Source organism: Thermobia domestica, chromosome 8, assembly GCF_964235325.1.
Source record: "Thermobia domestica chromosome 8, izTheDome1.hap1.1, whole genome shotgun sequence".
In the NCBI taxonomy this organism is placed as follows: Eukaryota; Metazoa; Arthropoda; class Insecta; order Zygentoma; family Lepismatidae; genus Thermobia; species Thermobia domestica.
This window is the reverse complement of record NC_137461.1, coordinates 70,339,963-70,357,890: the sequence shown is the minus strand read 5'-3', so window position 1 is coordinate 70,357,890 and position 17,928 is coordinate 70,339,963. Positions and strand designations below refer to the sequence as shown.

General features: G+C 38.2%; 1 protein-coding gene across 1 annotated transcript in view; it reads right to left on the bottom strand.

Annotated features, from left to right (window-relative positions):
• The window catches only part of Smr (nuclear receptor corepressor smrter), a 389,247-nt gene extending 386,427 nt beyond the window's left edge, over positions 1–2,820 (bottom strand). Inside the window, exon 1 of the mRNA XM_081768606.1 lies at positions 1,530–2,820. Within this exon, the coding sequence (XP_081624732.1) occupies positions 1,530–1,624 (95 nt within the window). The 5' untranslated portion in view covers positions 1,625–2,820. The remainder of the gene's footprint in view (positions 1–1,529) is intronic.
• Positions 2,821–17,928: the final 15,108 nt, after the last annotated feature.

The window sequence follows — 17,928 nt, the reverse complement described above, 5'->3', positions numbered from 1 at the left end:
CGCCAGCCAAGACAACGTAAGTTACGAGTGGATAAATCTACCGAAGTTTTGCTGCAGTGGACGTCGTTACTGGCCTCTTACGTTATCACTACGCTAAAAATAGACATCCGTTCGCTACACGAAAGGGGGTTTTTATAACGCCACATTCCTCTTATGGACATAAAAGTCTCTTAAGTACATAATAAAATAAAATTAAAATCTGATCCGATTTTGGCAACCTTTAGCATATCGATATCAAGACGCCACTTGGGAGCGGCTTTGCTATTTTTAAAGTTTAAGTAGTGACTTTTTTTTCTTCTAACGTACGAAAATTTAAAGGTATTCGTTACTACTTTTTACATGATAAGTCTATGGCATCTTGTAAGAAATGCTTGGGGGATAATTACGTTTATTCATATACAATTTTTAATTTTTTATGCTCAATATGAAAACGTATTGAAATTTACTGTTAGATCGGGCCGAAGGACTTGCGACATTATCGGAGAAATCCGCCACAGTCGCTGAGGAAATTCTCTCAACACGAAGTACGTAATCCTCTATACGCAGTGGCATACAAAAACAATACTTCCTATCGAAGAAATCTCTTCTCTACCTAACAGTATTCATCAATACCACAACGGAGACTGCAGACTTTTGTGTGGCACATCTTTTAGACTACCATTTTTATTAACCCATTATTCTGAGTAATAAACTCTTTGTCAAAACTTAGGACTGTTTTTTTCCTGCTTGTTGTGAACTTAGGGGCATCACATTCCCTTATGCGAACCTGGTCTATATTGCAGATATGTAACAACCAAGCGCAATCGATTATGCTGGCTGCCATGCTCTCATCAGAGAGACACACACAAGGCCTTTTCCAGCTCAGAGAGCAGGTGACCAGCCAATAACGCAGTTTCGTGACTTCTCTAAAACCTAGGAGAGAGAGAGAGATGAAAAAAAAAGAAGAGGGAGGCACACATCGTTGCCACATTCTATACTTTAGATGTGGCATCAGTGTACCCTCTGTTGCCGCATCTAAGATTCCCACGGTATCTCTCAACGTTGCCAAGCGGCATACTTTAGGTTTCCACGTCAACGGAACAAAGACCGGTTTAATATGGAGGAACATAACGAAGAGGAGAGGGGGAAAAGGGAGGGAACAAGACGGAGAAAAAGGGCAGCTAGTAAAAAAAAAAAAACTCATACACTTGTCGTCAAAAAATTATATTAAAAAAAAAAAAAACTGGAAATCAGTATTCTTAATTACTTGGAAATTTAAAATATTGTCCCACCCAAGAATAAAAGTTCAGTCTCCACACTGCGAAACACTTTAATGCATATTTCCTAGTTTCCTTCTGTTAAAAAAAATACATATATATATATTAACATAGCGCGCTAAGCCGGAGGAATATAGGTTTTCACAACAACTTCAAATCCTTTTCTGTATTCTGGGTCAGCCTGCTTTGAGGCTGTAATATATTTTTTTTTTTTTTTTTTTTTTTTTTTTTACACTTAGGAATCACTCTAATGGAATTTCTATCCTAACTTACCTTTGCAATGATGATGATCGAGGTGGATAAGACATCTGGGACTGTGATGCCATTCCACCATGTTCGAGATGAACAACAGGCTGAACTGTCTCCATTAATACTGGCTGCCTGTGTTTGGCCGCCACTTTTCCTTTGTTTTCTGTATCCTCACTAGATCACCATCTTGACTTTTTATTTTTTTAAAAAATATATTATATATATTAGATTTATATAAAAATCACTATTCACACTTTTTTCAACATTACCACTGCACATTCACTCTCCCACACTTTTAAAACACAAGTAACAAATAAAAAAAGAATAATGAATTCTTCCTTTCCCCTGCACTATTTTTTTTTTACTTTTACCCTTTATATGATGAATATACAATGTCACGAGATATTTTGTAGGGTTAAATCTAACAACACTGGGATCCACATGATAGTATGTTGAATCGCACTCTTGTTGCTCAGCTTACTGAAGCTTCGTACTTCTCAATAACGAATGTGGCCTTCATGGCTGATGGAATATAATAGAAATCTTATGAGAAAAATTGCCAACAAAAATAGTGGGGGAAAAGAAACCTTTTTTTCTTTTTTTACATCAATTGGGGCTCTTATTTATATAATAATGTTCTGCATACGTTTCTTTTTCACTAATAAAAACTTGCATAAACACACAACACAAATGGCTGTATTCCAACCAAGTTAGTGTTTCCTGGTCCAAAATCCTCCATGTGTTTAGGATCCATTTAGGATGCTTTGTTATCAGAGTACTGAGTTAATGTCTCTATTCACCGAATGAATAATAAGAAACATTATTCATATGATAAAAACACCATTCACCAAAAAATCAGCACTTCATAAATATTATTTCTCAAAACTATAATGACCAGATTATGAAGAAAAAGCCCCTTCGTATCTTATCTATGGCGCAAAAGAGTTAAGATAAAAAAAATGTGGCGCAAAGAAAGAAAAAAAAATATAGAAGTTGTATAAGGACTATAAACAACGACAAGCCCGCTGCTCCTCACTCGCCTGCTCCTCTTTTCGAGAAGCACACCACTAGCACTAACTTCGACCCGAAGCTAGCTCCACTCGTTCGCTCGCTCTCTCTCGCTACGTTGCCGTTCTCCGATCAGGAATCACACCAAAGTTATTAAAAACTAAAAAAAAATCATTGACGTCCACACCGCTGCAAGCGTCCCTTCGTTTGACTTCAGTTGCTTCGTTTACCATTCCTCCTGCCCTTCAATGCAAAGTCAATGAACTAGGCCTAGAAACTACAGTACACTTGGGTAGGCTTGCAAACAGGTTTGGACGAGTTCATGTAATTTGATGAAGGGGAGGACGGTTCCATACAATGGAGTATGATGGAGGACTCGATCGTTCGTTCCTCTGCTGCTGCAGAGCATGAGGGCTACTGTTGTAGGCAAGGCAGGTGAAAGTTGAAATAATGAGAATGGAACGAGAAATAACCTATATAAAATGTAGTGTTGTTCATCTTTACATACCCACATCGTATTAGTATTAGAATGAATGCATCTTTTATTATTAGTTGTGCGATGAAAACTAAAGTATTTGAAACATTTCTTTGTATTATGAACCGCATTCAGTTCCACGGCTGGTGGCTAGAGCCTCGTGTCGAGGAACGAGTCGAGTAGGCCATTACGTTCTCAGAGCAGCGCTTCGTAGCACAGAAATTCTGTGAACGTTTCCTACGAAAGTTTAGCAATGAAATAATTATACATAACAGTAATTACGTTTTTGTTACATTTATTTTGAAGGCATATCGTTCCTCTGTATCTTCGTCATTAGGCCTAAGGAAGGGTACAGCAATTGGAAGAAAGCGTCATTCGTCTTTTTCTGTCGAAGCACGATTGCCACATTCAGTATGATTTGAGATTTTTTTAAAGCATACTACATGAACTTATTGATTAATTGAAGGGGCTCATCAACGACTAGCCTATGTGATTAGAAATAAAGGCCATAGATAAAAATGTTAGGTTTTATCATGTTAGTGATCCAGGGGCGGATCCAGCGGGGAGCGATCGCCCCCCCCAGAAGAAGAAACTTTCTTACTTTATATATATAAATAAAATCCATCCCAGAGTTTGGAGCCCTTAAAAGTAGCATTATGACAACCCACCGCACCCCCCAGAAGTCGGTCCTGGATCCGCCCCTGTAGTGATCGCATTGAAGAACGCTAGAATCAATTTTGAAAAGTTTGAACTAGGGGAGAAGAGGGATAATGTTCTTATTTATTTGTTTCTGACGAATTTGACTGTCAGGGTATGTTAGGTTTTGCGTTTCACGTATTCACCTTTGTTTTCTAGGTAAGACAATCCTAGTAAGCGAAAAATGAAATTAAATCTTTGAATTTAACGTCCCATGGTTATGCCTGTTAGGCTAAGCGAGACGATTATTAAAGCAATGAATGATAATAAAAGAATTAGTGGAATGAGAAAGTAGAAGGAAACGGGAATACCTCGAGAAAACCCCACGAGCACCATGTTTCATCCCATGGTCCATCACAAACTTGCTTGGTCGGCTATCAAAGCAGGGACCTCACGCACCAGGGGTAAGCGCTCTACCACTGAGGCACCGTGCCCCCATTCTGGTAATCGAATAGGCCTATGGCAACTCATTACTCTATGGTACAATATTTGATAGGATATAACTCCAGATGGCGATGAGAAAGACCAAGAACAATTCATTCCTATCGTTTTCCCTAACTCAATTTTAAATAATAATAAATTTCAAAGCTAGTAACTACCGCTAAGTGTGGCTTACCTTTCCTCATTGGCCAACTGACCACATATGAATTCATATACTTTGTGATAATCTAACTCTTAGCGCGTGAATTTAGCAGGGTGACCATTTTTAGGGGTTTCCACCATCCCCTTATGTACTTGGTTGCAATCCACTGAAATTTACCTCTCCCGAAGGGCGCCGATCCCGGGGGGCCCGGGCCATCTCAAAGCTCATGTAGGCCCCCCTATTGTATTTATGAATAGCCTATACCATATTTGTCATAATTTGAGTGCAATTTGTCTTAAAATCTTCATATATATGCCTTCTGCATCTGAATGGGCCCCCTAAATTTACAGAGAAATCGGCGCTCTTGCCTCTCCCACAAAAAAAGGTAGTAATAAAAAGAGACTCAAGTTGGTTGTAAAGCATTAAGCATTTTAGGATTCTTAAAAGTATCATTATGGTGTAATTAAAGTTCGATTGTGCTAGTTTCAATGAAAAATTATGGCCCCCTTATAACTCTCATGGGCCTTGAAAACCTGCCTGTGGGCACCCCCGACCAAATGGGGTCAAAGCACGAAGTGGATCAGTGGTAGAGCGCTTATCTCCTATGCATGGGGTCCCTGGTTCGATCCCCGGTTAAGTGAGTTTGTGGTTGCTAATATAGTTTTCATGGGTTTTGTCGTGGAACTCCCGTTTCCTTCCACTTCCTCATTCCACCAATTCGTTCATAATCATTTAGGGGCTTTAATCATCGTCTCCCTTAATCTAACAGGTATAAAAGTGGGACGTTAAACTGAAGAAATTCATTTCATTTTATGGAATAATTATTAATTATTCAAATAAATGTTCGAATAATTCTTAATTACTCGAATAACTGTTCGAATATTCGCACAATCCATTAGTCAAACTTTCGAATAATGAATTATTCGAATTTTAACAGCAGGTCGAATAATTTCAAAGGTGTGGCCCGATGGGGGTAATTCTTCCCAGGGTATTCCTCAGATCATGATCAACCTGAGTTACCAGTGCTCTCGCAGTAGTATAAGTTCCCATTCCCCGTTTCTTGAAAGTCCCTCTGTCCTTGAATGTTTCTGTCTCTTCTCACTTTACAACTTACACTAGATTTTTCTGGGCGGAGGGGGGAACATTAATATTTGGGCCCCCAAAAATTTAGAAAATAGCCCCCTACTTTTCATCTTTCTCTTACTCTTTGTGGGCTCCCCGGAGCCTGTGACTCTCCCGCACGCTCCTGGGTCCGTTCCATACATGACAAGGGGGGCGCGGTGGCTCAGTGGTAGTGTTCACCTCCAGTGCTTGGGGTCCCTGGTTCGATCCCAGCTCTCGCCGTGTGGACTTTGTGGTGGACAAAAACCGTGCTCGTGGGTTTTCTCGGGGTTCTCTCGTTTCCTCCCACTCTCTTCATTCCACCATTTCACTCATCTCTCATCATCACCGTCTCCTTTAGCCTAACCGGCATAACTGTGGGACGTAAAACTTAAAGATTTCATTTTTCCATACATGACAAGTTAATTAAGAGGACAATATTGACAAATCTCAATGCCATATGAATAAATATTATTTCTAAGGCCCCTAATAGTAGACATTTTATACTGAAATGGGCCCATGACTCATTTTTGTTTTATTTACCTTTTGTGTGCTGTTTTGTTTATGTAATATAGTGAACCTCTTTGATGCTTTATTTATAATTTCATGTTCGTATTGTATATGGAGTAAGAACATTTTGTCTTAAAGTTCGCCCCCTCGAATAGCAGGGAGCTTTGCAAGGGGCAGTTGCCCCCTTTCCCCCATAAGTTACGGCCCTGCGCTTTAGATGGGTTGAAGTAGTTTAGCTATACACAGTTATCTTCCAATACAGAGAGAACGAACTTTTTTAGTTATAGATATTCAGAGAAAATTTAAACATTCGTGATCAACTTCCTTTGAAACTGAGTGCTTTGTACTAGCAGTTATTTGCGGGTGTGGTATATTCGTATCAATACAAAGCGCTGATGTACGTAGCGCAGAAAACTCATGAAAATCCAGAATAATTTACATCCGTGTGTGGTATAATCCCCAACTTCGAGCATGGCAACCTTGCAGCATAAAGTACGAAAATTATTCTTACTCTGTGGCTCTGTCTATGATTCCAATTATAAAACCCATCTCGTTGAAGCACACGAAACAAAATAGAAATCAGCTAATGAATGGCACACAATATTATACGCCTATTTGTAGTTATAATATGTATGCTGGGCTCTTTTCAATTTGCATGATGATAATAAGTTTATTGGTTTCAACTCAACTGCATCCATTACGTTCTACTACTTCATACAGTCTTCTTCTGAAATCTGAAACTGAAACCAATTCCCATTCTGATCAGTGATCAGTACTGGGATATCTTACAGTGTTGCCACGATCTATCACCTAATATCCCTCACGCTAGAAAAATATCCCTATAGAGTGCAAAAAAGGGAAAACAAATGTTATTTGTCAATACAAACATAAAGAGGGGGAAAGTATTAAGGAAATCGATAGTTATTTACACTGCGGTTCTGCCTATAAGATGAAGAAACGATATAAAAGAATTACGACGAAATGGATCGCAAAATAATAACCCTGCTCTCAAGGGCGCCGATCCTGGGGGAGCCTGCCCCCTCAAAAAGCTCATGTGGGCCCCCTATTTTATTTATGAATATACAATATTTGGCGTAATTTGAATATATATATGCCTTCTCAAATATATACCTTCCTCATATATATACCTTCTGTATCTGAATAGGCTCCCCACAAATTTACAGAAAAATCGGCGCCCTTGCCTGCTCTGAACAAAAGTCCTGCTACAGACCCAGTGTTAATAGGTTTCCTGAAGAAAATTTTCCCAAACTGACTCAAAAATTTCCCTTTTCTTATCAAATTTTCACCTAGTTTCTTGAATATCCAATTCCTATGACAGAAGTAATGTGATAAGGTTAATTTTGCAATATTAAAGTTAAATAATAAATTTAGTTTTATTCATTTCCTTTTTGCTTCAATCTTTTATAGGTAGACGGTGGCTGGTTGATAGAGCGATTACCTCTGGTGCATGGGGTCTCTGGTTCGATCCCTACCAAGTAAGTTTGTGGTGTCCAACATCATGTCCGTGGTACTCTCGGTTCCTCCCACAATTTAATTCCACCAATTCTTCGGCCATTATTCACTTGCTTTACTCATCCGTCTCCCTTAGCCTAACAGGCATAAGTGTGGGACGTTAAACTCAAAGATTTCATTGGGGGCGCGGTGTGATATGTGGTAGAGCGTTTATCTCCGGTGCTTGGGGTCCTTGGTTCGATCCTAGCTCGCGCCGTGTGGACTTTGTGGTGGGTAAACATAGTGCTCGTGGGTTTTCTCGGGGTTCTCCCGCTTCTTCCCACTTTCTTCATTTCACTCATTTCTCATCATCACCGTCTCCTTTAGCCTAACCGGCATAATCGTGGGACGTAGAACTCAAATATTTCATTTCATTTTTCAAAGATTTCATTTCTATTTACTTTTACTTTCCCTCCTTTTTTTCCGATCCGATGAACAATGGTTGCAAATTATGGTACTTAGAACACACAAACACACACAAAATGTTGCTGTTTTATTAATTTATTTCTGAAGTACTGGTCAATCAGTCAGCGCAAGAATTTCCCTGAATTTTCACGTTCTTATCAAAAAATTCCCTTTTCCCGTTTTGCTACATTTACCTACGAAATTTCCCTAGATTAGGGAAATTTCTCATAACCAACATTTTACTGGATAATGCATCATATTACCGGACACATCACAAGTTATGTATATAGTTTCAAAAAACGATATATTATGATTATGATGATGATGATGATGATGATGATGATGATGGTGGTGATGATGATGATTATTATTATTATTATTATTATTATTATTATTATTATTATTATTATTATTATTATTATTATTATTATTATTATTATTATTATTATTTCATTTGGGTTTATGTCAAATACTGCTATTCATTTCTCATTCTGAATCATTGTAACAATAGTCGACAAAGATAGCAAAGCAAATCCTATCGAAATAAAATTTCACGCTTTACGTACCACCAGTGATGATATCAGATTTCTTCCGGGAGGACTTAGAATCAGTGTTTCTTCCAGACATAGATTTGGCGGCACTGCTCCTCCGGAGCTCTGAAAATGCCCCTCCAGAGGAGACCAAATAATACGTCTATAATACACGGTGTATAATAATAAATAGAATAGTATCAGCAGTGCCCCCTCCGGAATATTAAATGTGTCCTCCGAAAACGTTGTTCCTGAAAGGAACACTGCTTAGAATAAATAGAGCATGAAAGTAGTACTAGGAACATATTGGTAATCGAGGATGGGTATGATTCGAAGAAATGCCGGGGGAACTTCGTATCTCCCTCCGTCACTCTTGAAATTACCCCAGCGTACGATCAGTGTTTCTTCCAGACATATTTTTTTTAGGGCACTGACCCCCGAGCTCTGAGAGTGCCCCTCCCCCCGGAGTAGACAGAAATAATACATCTATAATATAATAATAAATAAAATAGTACCGTGTGAAAATAATATGTGCCTACTCCGAATACTAAGTGTGCCCCCGGAACATTTTTTTTTCTGAAAGAAACACTGCGTATGATGATAGCTAAAGGAGACGGATGTTTAAATACAGTAAATTATTATGGAAGATTTAGAGGAATGAGAATGTAGAAAGAAATAGGAAAAGCTCGAGAAAACCTACGGACACGATGTAGGCCTAGTTCCCCACAAACTTACATAGCTCGAACGAACCAGAGACCTAAAAATCATGCTGCCTCTTGATAGTGATTAATTGTGAATCATCAAAGAAGGGAGACGACCAGCGACACTAGCTAGAATCAAGAAATTCTCGATTCCCAGAGGCTTTCAATCCAATTACACACTTCAAGTAAATGATAAGTAAAAAAAAAAAAAAAAAAAATCCCTTCACTTCAGACGTTCGGCTAAAATATTCCCTCAATTCCACGCTGTCAAAAAATCCCTACGCCGTGGGATTTATCCACCAACTGGCAACATTGGCTTGACTAAGAACTGCAGCTTCTCCAAAAACCCTTTAACGATCACGTGTTGCCTCCCAATCTCTGATTTCTTGACACAAGTGACATCTATTGTAAAAAAATATAACTTCTTGAATTGGTAGACAGCGTAAACAGAGCTGAGCTGGTACAGAAACAGCAGACGATTCCCTGTAGCCACAATGACCACCTTTTTATTAGCTCCCAGCGTTAGCATACGGGAGCTCATAGTTTCATTCCAGGTGTTTGTAGGTGTAGTACTCTATTTCTCGGAAACTGGATAGCCGGATCAAAACAAAATTTGGTGGTATTGTCTAAGGCAGTGCTATTTAACCGTGGGTACGCTAAGATGTTTCTGGTTATATATCAGTGGCGTATTTACGATTTTGTTTCGGGTGGGCTTTGCTATCTTTACTCCTGGAAATGTGAAAATTCTGCACAATATTCCATTTACTTTAAAACAATTTATTGAATTTCGGGGGGGGGGGGAGAGCTTAAGCCGGAAGCCTACCTTAAATACGCCATTGGGATATATAATAATAAAACAAGTATATTTTCAATATTTATTGAATTATCATAGTTGGAGAATTTTTTTTTCTTTCCAATGGTTTCTCTGCTTTAACATCAATAAAAATGAAGCACAGAGATTGCTTGAATCCAGAATCAGCTCTGATTCTCATACTCTCGAAGATTCGATCAAGAATCGAAGAGTTGGCGTCCCGGGAACAAGCTCAGTCATCTCATTAACAGATTAGTTCTAAAGTTGCTTTAGTTTTTTGAATTATTAACATTGTCCTTAGTGTGCGAACTATCAGAGAGGGTGAGGGAAAAATCCCCCTCAGTAGAACTGGATGTCTTCCATACAAAATATGTTTTGTAATTTCCTATGTTATTTATTTCGGATGTGCAATTTATTCCCAAGTATATAGTCTTTTATTAAGGACACTGATTATCTTTTTCTTGAGTCTCTATTTGTCTCCTTTTTATTTATCAACATAACATGTGTATTAAGTTTAATAAGTTTATTTCGATTTAATTTCTCTTAAGCAGCTTCAGGGGTACACAATTGGATGGCGAACTGTGTCTAGGGGTAAGCTTACATGAGAAAAAAAGGGTTGAATAGCACTGGTCTGAGGCAGTGGTTCGCAACCTTTTTTGATTGACGACACACTTTAATGAACATCCAGTACAACACGACACACTTATTTGATTTTTTTATTAATAATGATATAGACTGTAATAGTATAACATTGTAAGTTTTTATTTTGTATTTTATGTAGTACTGAGCATCGTTGTTGCGCTGGAGGCGTTGACTGGTAAAGTCTCTCTCAAAATTTGATTTTAACTGATTTTATTAAATGCTTCATGGTTTTTAAACTGTAAAATTTCGTGACACGCTCTATGAGATTGCGTGAACCACTGACGTGTCGCGATACACCGATTGGGAACCACTGGTACAGTCAGCGACAGTAGAAAATGGAGGTTGGATACATAAGAAATGATAGCTTTTTCCAGTAGCAGAATAGTTTCACTCGATGTCTGATAGTTGGACAACCAACATGACAGCAAATACGTGCCCGAAAACATAACATGCCAGGATATTCCTCCACTCGGAGGAAAAAGTATTACTATCTGAGAGCATCATTTAGAGAAACAACCACGAGATAAATCTGCAGAAATTCCATTCACATTAAGTTCAAAGAGATAGGAATTAATGCAAAGAAAACGAAAACAATAATACGCTTCATGCAGAAACCGAAAAAGTACGGATAGCTAAACAAAATGAGAAAAGAAGGAAAGAGGGAAAGGAAAGAGCAAAAGATATGGGAATAAATTAAATTTTAACACTTAAAGATAAACAGTTTCCGTCTTTCCCCCTGCCCCCATTTTGGGTTTTCTTCCTTCATAGGATAAATCTCTTTCAGTATCAAACGCGAACATCATTTAGTGTTGAATTCCTTGAAAAAAAATTAACTTAGTTTAGGCCGAGACTCGAACCCCAGACCCTTAGAATGACAGTCTCACGCGGTACCCATTTACCTACACAGGCTCTATCTACTACGTTTATAAATCTGCTATTACCCGCGCTGTTATCAAACGTGTTAAATGAGCCATTGTCGGTGAGCCACCCAAGTTCCATTTGAAGTTTAAATTTTATTTACCTCACTTAGCCATCTATGTGTAGCAGTCCCCTTGCTTTCATAAAAAGCATTTGTTCTGTAGATTAAAATCAAGAATGAATTAATCTGTACTCTTGTGAGCTTACTGGTGCACCAACATATCTATCTATCTATCTATCTATCTATCTATCTATCTATCTATCTATCTATCTATCTATCTATCTATCTATCTATATATATATATATATATATATATATATATATATATATATATACAGGGTGGGCCATTTTAATCAATCCACGGAAATATCTGAAAAATGATAAAACATAGAAGAAATGTTTGAAGTACACGTTATATATTGCTAAGGGGGAAAACCAATTCCGTCAAAAGTACCCCTCTCCGCCTCCCGTAAATGGGGGTAACGGAGGGTAACTCTGAAATGTCAAATGGGAACATGGGTCGAGTAATACCTCGTTCGAAAGGTCTTGGAAAACTAAGTAACGCTGTACTAAAAGATGTTTCATATGGAGCACCAGTTTCAAAATGGCCGCCATGATATAGTTCGGAAACTCCAGTGCCCGCAGTATGAAAACCATGGAAGGTAAATGAAAAATTGAAATGAAATCTTTGAGTTTTACGTCCCACGGTTATGCCGGTTAGGCTAAAGGAGACGGTGATTATGAGAAATGAATGAAATGGTGGAATGAAGAAAGTGGGAGGAAACGGGAGAACCCCGAGAAAATCCACGCACACGGTGTTTGTCCACCACTAAGTTCACTTGGTGCGAGCTGAGATCGAACTAAGGACGCCATGCACTAGAGGTGAACGCTCTACCACTGAGCCACCGCGGCCCGACCAAGGATAGATGCAGTTACGAAGAAGATCTTATCAAATTATAAAACAGCTTTCCCAGGGGAGAGAAAAGTTTTAAAATTTCCTTCTTGCGCTTCAACCTATGATTAAAGTAAGGAAGATTATTATTATTATTATTATTATTATTATTTTATCGAGAATGTACTTCTGGGTTTCCTCCTAAAAAAATACACACACTATTTCCAACTATAGTTATCCTACTCTTTACAAATTTGTCTAATTCAATATTGGTTTAAATAGTAGTAGTTTTCAAGCTACATATATGAGTTCTTTGACTAACTGAATAGTGCACGCCCCTTCTGGCTCACTCGCCACTATTTAACATTAAATTTCAGATGCCTCGATATATTTGCATAAGTTTATTATTTTTAAAATAAACATTACGTAAAAGGTCTATTCAAATTGATATCAAGTTTTTCTGACATTTGTATATTACGCATACCTTTCTTCATTTGCATTACTCACATTACCCCAGAGAAAGAACAAAGTTTAGAGTTCTCGTTTGCACTTCTCTTACAATAATAAGCAAATATACGAGGAACAAATTTACCATTATTGACGATGCGGAGGGGAGGAGATTTTCTGAACTAGGAAGGAATGTGTGCGGGTACAGAGCAGAGATCTGCACGGGTCGGAATTTTCAGCCTGGGCCCGGCTCGTGAATTTACAATGTGAGGCCCGACCCGAGTCCGAAATATGTCTTAGCATTTTTTTTAATTCCTCCACTACCCCTGCTCTTGCCGTTTTCTTACGGACTTACCAGCAGACGCGTCTGCCCCGAACTCTGTGATAATCTCTCTCCTTTTTTTTGTTTATCTCATCTCTCTTTTCGTTTTGTGTACCCAAGTGCTAGGGAGTGGGGCTTTTATGACCTGAGTCCTGAAATGCTTATCTCAGGTCTTAGTTTTCTTCTTCTTATGTGTGTATCCTTTATTCTGGAAATAAAAGAGAAACATTTTTAATACATATATGATATCATAGATACAACACAATTTACAAACACACAGTACTCATAATACTACAATTACAACATGAATAACATAGGTGATCTCACCTGTATGAATTTTCTATAAATTGAATTTAACTTTTCTATTTTCATTTCATTTCATTTATTCTTTTTTTTTTCTAGTTCATTACCTGTATGACTATTAGGTTTTTCACCTTAAACCTTATTCTATTATAGTTATTAATAACACTTGGTTTTCACATGTATTACTGTACCTATAGACTTCCTAATTTTGGCGGTCCTCCGCATTCAGTTTTTATTTACTTTTTTACTTTTTTACACGGTCCTCCACACTTCATATTTCTACTTTAGATCACCATGAAACACTTAAATACTACAACTATACCATTACATTTCCCTTACTACACTACACTGATAACACACAAAACACACACACACACACACAAAACACCAAGGACTTGGTTATTAGACTAAGATTGTTTTGGCTATATTTATGATCTTCCCTAGACATGCAGAAATTTTATCTTCTTCTTCTTCTTGCCAAGTCAAGGCTTATTTGCACTCTGTTTATTTCTAATATTTTGCTACACAGACTGCTAAGCTTTAGTCTTTTTTCTTTGTCTCTTATTATTTCCTGTATTCCATTTAGTTCAAAATCGTTTCTTAGATATGCTCTTATATTGTGGTCATCTTCGAACAAAGTAATGTTCTCACAGTAAAAGGTTATGTGATCGGCTGTTTAGATATTTCCACAATCACATACGTCATTATCTAAAAGTCCTAATTTATAAAATGTAGTTTTGAATGGTCCATGTCCGGTTAAAAATTGTGTCATGTGTTTATTAAAATGAAGATCTCCCATTTCTAGTCTTTGGTCAATGTTAGGAAAAATATTAAATAATCTTCGGGCTTTGGTGCTATTTGTCCAAGTTTCCTGCCATTTCCTCCTTATATAATTGTCCATTTCCTCCCTCGTGAGAATTCTGTGTTTAAATATTCTTTCCACTTTTACTAGGTTGCCCTTTTGCAGCCAATATCGACCTGCTTGTCTCAGTATTGATAGATATAAGGCATTTAGGCCCGAGCCCGGACTGAGCTCCGTGACAATCAAATGAGCCCGAATCACAGAAACTTAATTATTAATGCAAGATTGTATTTTTATTTACAGCAATTCGAGGTTTGATTTTGCAGTTGTGTTTTAAAAGTCCTTCAGAAAGAACGGTGCAATTTGTGTTTTACACTATATTTACAAAGTTAGGCCCGAAAAAGTCCAAGAAATATGGGTGTATATTTAAAAATTCACAGCCCGAACCCAGGGGCGTCATTTAGGGGGGCAGGGAGGGGCATTTGCCCCCCTGAGTTTGAGATTTATATAGATTTTATCAATAGAATAGTAGTAAGTCAGTGAAAAACGCGAAATTTTACATATATCAAGGGGTCTTGCCCCCCAAGCCAAATCTGAAATGACGCTACTGCCCGAACCCCTCCCGGGCCCGAAGTGATACATGCTTTGTAGGCCCGAGCACGTGCAGTCCTCTAGTGCAGAGGCGTTTCAAGTGGTGGGCGACTGCCCACGGCCTTGCATCTTTAGGGACCTCGCAAAGACCAACGAGCCTAAATCGATTTGGCTCTCACTTTTGTCGATGCAACAATAGAAACAAGTATGAATTCGGACTTACTTACAGAAAAACAATACATAAGGCTTCAAACTAACTTTTCATCTATTCGTATATATTAGATCGCTAGCATACGCGACAGGCGGCGAGTTTATTTTAAGATTGCAATAATGAATGTGTATAAGTCTTTATCGTTGGGATGAATTGTTTTCGATAAATTTTATTATAATTAACAATTTTTAAAAAAAAGGGGCAGAAAAAGGGGGCAGGAAGGACTTGTAAACCTTACTCGCCTTGCTGTGCAGATGGTATGGTCAAAATCAATACTGGATAGTGAAAGTGTAAGTGTAAAGGCTAATATGGAACAGAGGAACAAAAGAGAACTTCTTCAGAAGGGAATTGGGAGGGGAGGGGAGGAGAGTACAATGCTGTGACACTTGAAATGCGTCTTGATCTGTATACTTCAAGAAACTTTTCTTATTAGATTACGCAATTTCTAGTTTCTTGCTCCGATTACTCAAAGTATTCAAATGTTCTCGGAGGGAGTGACCGCCCCTCCCTTTAATCCGTCCGTGGTGTCATTCAGTTTTGCTTTTTGCTACTAATTCAAAATGCTTTCCGAAACAAGTTGTCTTCTTGTGACTGCAGGGGGTGGAAGAAACAAACAAACCGTGAAAGGAAGAGAGAAGTGGTTTTGGGCTCTTCCAGTCCAGACCATTCTAACCACTGAGAAGTGAGAATCACATTAAAAGCAGCTAGAACAGATGGTCAGCCCTCTCCCCTCTGCAGCATACTTTTTATTCTCTGTTGCCAAACTTACTGAAGAATATATTGCAATTAATCTAACGCATGTAACGTAAATTGGAAACCGTGGTTGGATTTATATGGGTCTAGTGTATTCGTATTAAACATTTCAAGTCATTACCTGCAATACTTTGTTAGAAATTACCATATTAAAATTTACATGTTTTCAATTGGGAACTTAGAAACATAAGCGAAGAGGTAGAAGATCCCCTTAATAGATGAATAGAAGGGACCCGAATCCATGACGTCAGGACCCCATTCCTTGAGCTTCGTGGCCTGGGCCAGACTTTTGACATTACTACTGCACTCAGGGGCAGTGGTTAGGGATGGGCACGAGCGAGTTCGAGCGAGTTTTTTTTAAACTTGATTCGACTCGAAACAGACATCTTTTAGCTCGACTCGAGAACTCGACTCGACTCAGGGGACCCGGACCTTTCCAACGCTACCACTCGCGTCCAGCAACTCCATGTCTAACATGGTCGTCCTGACGTAGGAGAATCGACTCCATGCTTTTTTCATAATTATTCTCCAAATGGATTTGTATACAAGGTAGTTTGGCAAGTTTAGCAGCAGGTCTAAAATAAGCCTCTTGAGAGTGACTCTTATTTGTTAAAGAACACATAACGATCGCTTTTGGCTGTCTAAGCGGCTTGGTAAAAAAAAAAAAAAAAAAAAACAGCGTAGCATAACAACAAAAAGGTGTTTCTCTTATATGTTAAAAATAAAAGCACATAAAGTAAAGTCAAATCTTGGTAAGGTGAGTGTCGGGGGACGCCGAATTCTACTTTGCCCCGGGCAACGAAATTTCTAGCTACGGCTCTGACCTCCAACACATCGGCCTTTCAGAGTCTCATCCCTTACCTACAACAACGTAGTTTGATTAACCTGTTATACAAAACGTTTGGAAAGAACCTGTGAGTCTGACTTATTGATAGCTATGCAATATATTGACAGAGTGCTAGTCTTCAGTTTAGTGACGAAGTTGCCCTTAGGCGAATATCATGTTGCTCTCTACTTTTGTCTGTGCCTTGTAAATCGTAACATTGTGTTTAAAGGCAAACAGAAACAAGGTCAGCTGTTTAGTTGTTTGTAGAACAACTTGATAAGACGTTTGTGTCTTTTACACAAATACTTTTTGCCAGATTGCTGTTTGAAGCCTTTTTGCATTATACACTATAAAACAACATATCCAGATTCAGAGAAATACACAGAAAGTTTAAAGAAGGGTGAAAAATATCTTTATTAGTCAGATGCTTTATTATTATTATTATTATTATTATTATTATTATTATTATTATTATTATTATTATTATTTTCTTGAGTACAGAGATACAAAGAACAAGAGCTCCGTCACCAATAACATGGAAGCGAAAATGACTTCGAATTGGATAGAATAGATCAATGTATTTAATTTCGGGGAGAGGCTGTAGGGCAGACACGGATCCAGGGAGCGATCGGGGCAATCGCCCCCCTCCCACGGAAGAGGAAGCTTTCTTATTTTATATGTAAATAAAACCCACCCCAAAATTTGGAGCTCTTAAAACTAGCTAAGTAGTAGTATTACAATCCACCCCCACCCCCAGAAGTCCGTTCTGGATCCGCCCCTGCTACATGGGTACTTTAGGGTTCACTGCTTTTCCTTGCAATCCACGCTCATTGCTGGATAAGTATTATATTTTATTATATTATTTGTCAAATTGAGCGAAATAGTTTTACCACAGCGGCAAATTCAACAATTAGGTTTAGGAAAAACAACTCATTGGTTCAAACACACACAGAAAGACAGAGTCCATTTGTTCGGGATGTTTTTTGAGGTTCGCGGCGTCTCCCAAGAAGAAATCTTGCTAAAACATATGTTGTTTTTAACAAGGAACGTAAATGGGTATCAGGTATATCAGTACTTCAAATGAAAAGCAAAAAGAAAAGAGAGACAAAGATGAGTGTAATTTCCTATACTATCTTTTTGGCATTGAAGAATACCGTTACTGTTTTACTGATCTACTGTACGCACTTCTGCGTTTTACTAACCAAGCCACAATCATGCTATATATACCATATATCGGCTAGGTCCAATCTGATGCCAATGCGCCTTTTCTTCAAGGAACATTTTTTTTTATTATTACACGCTCAGAAACAAGGATAATCACCCAAAACCTGAGAAGATCTGAAGAATGACCCAGTAACAATAAACTGACAAAGAGAAGGAAAG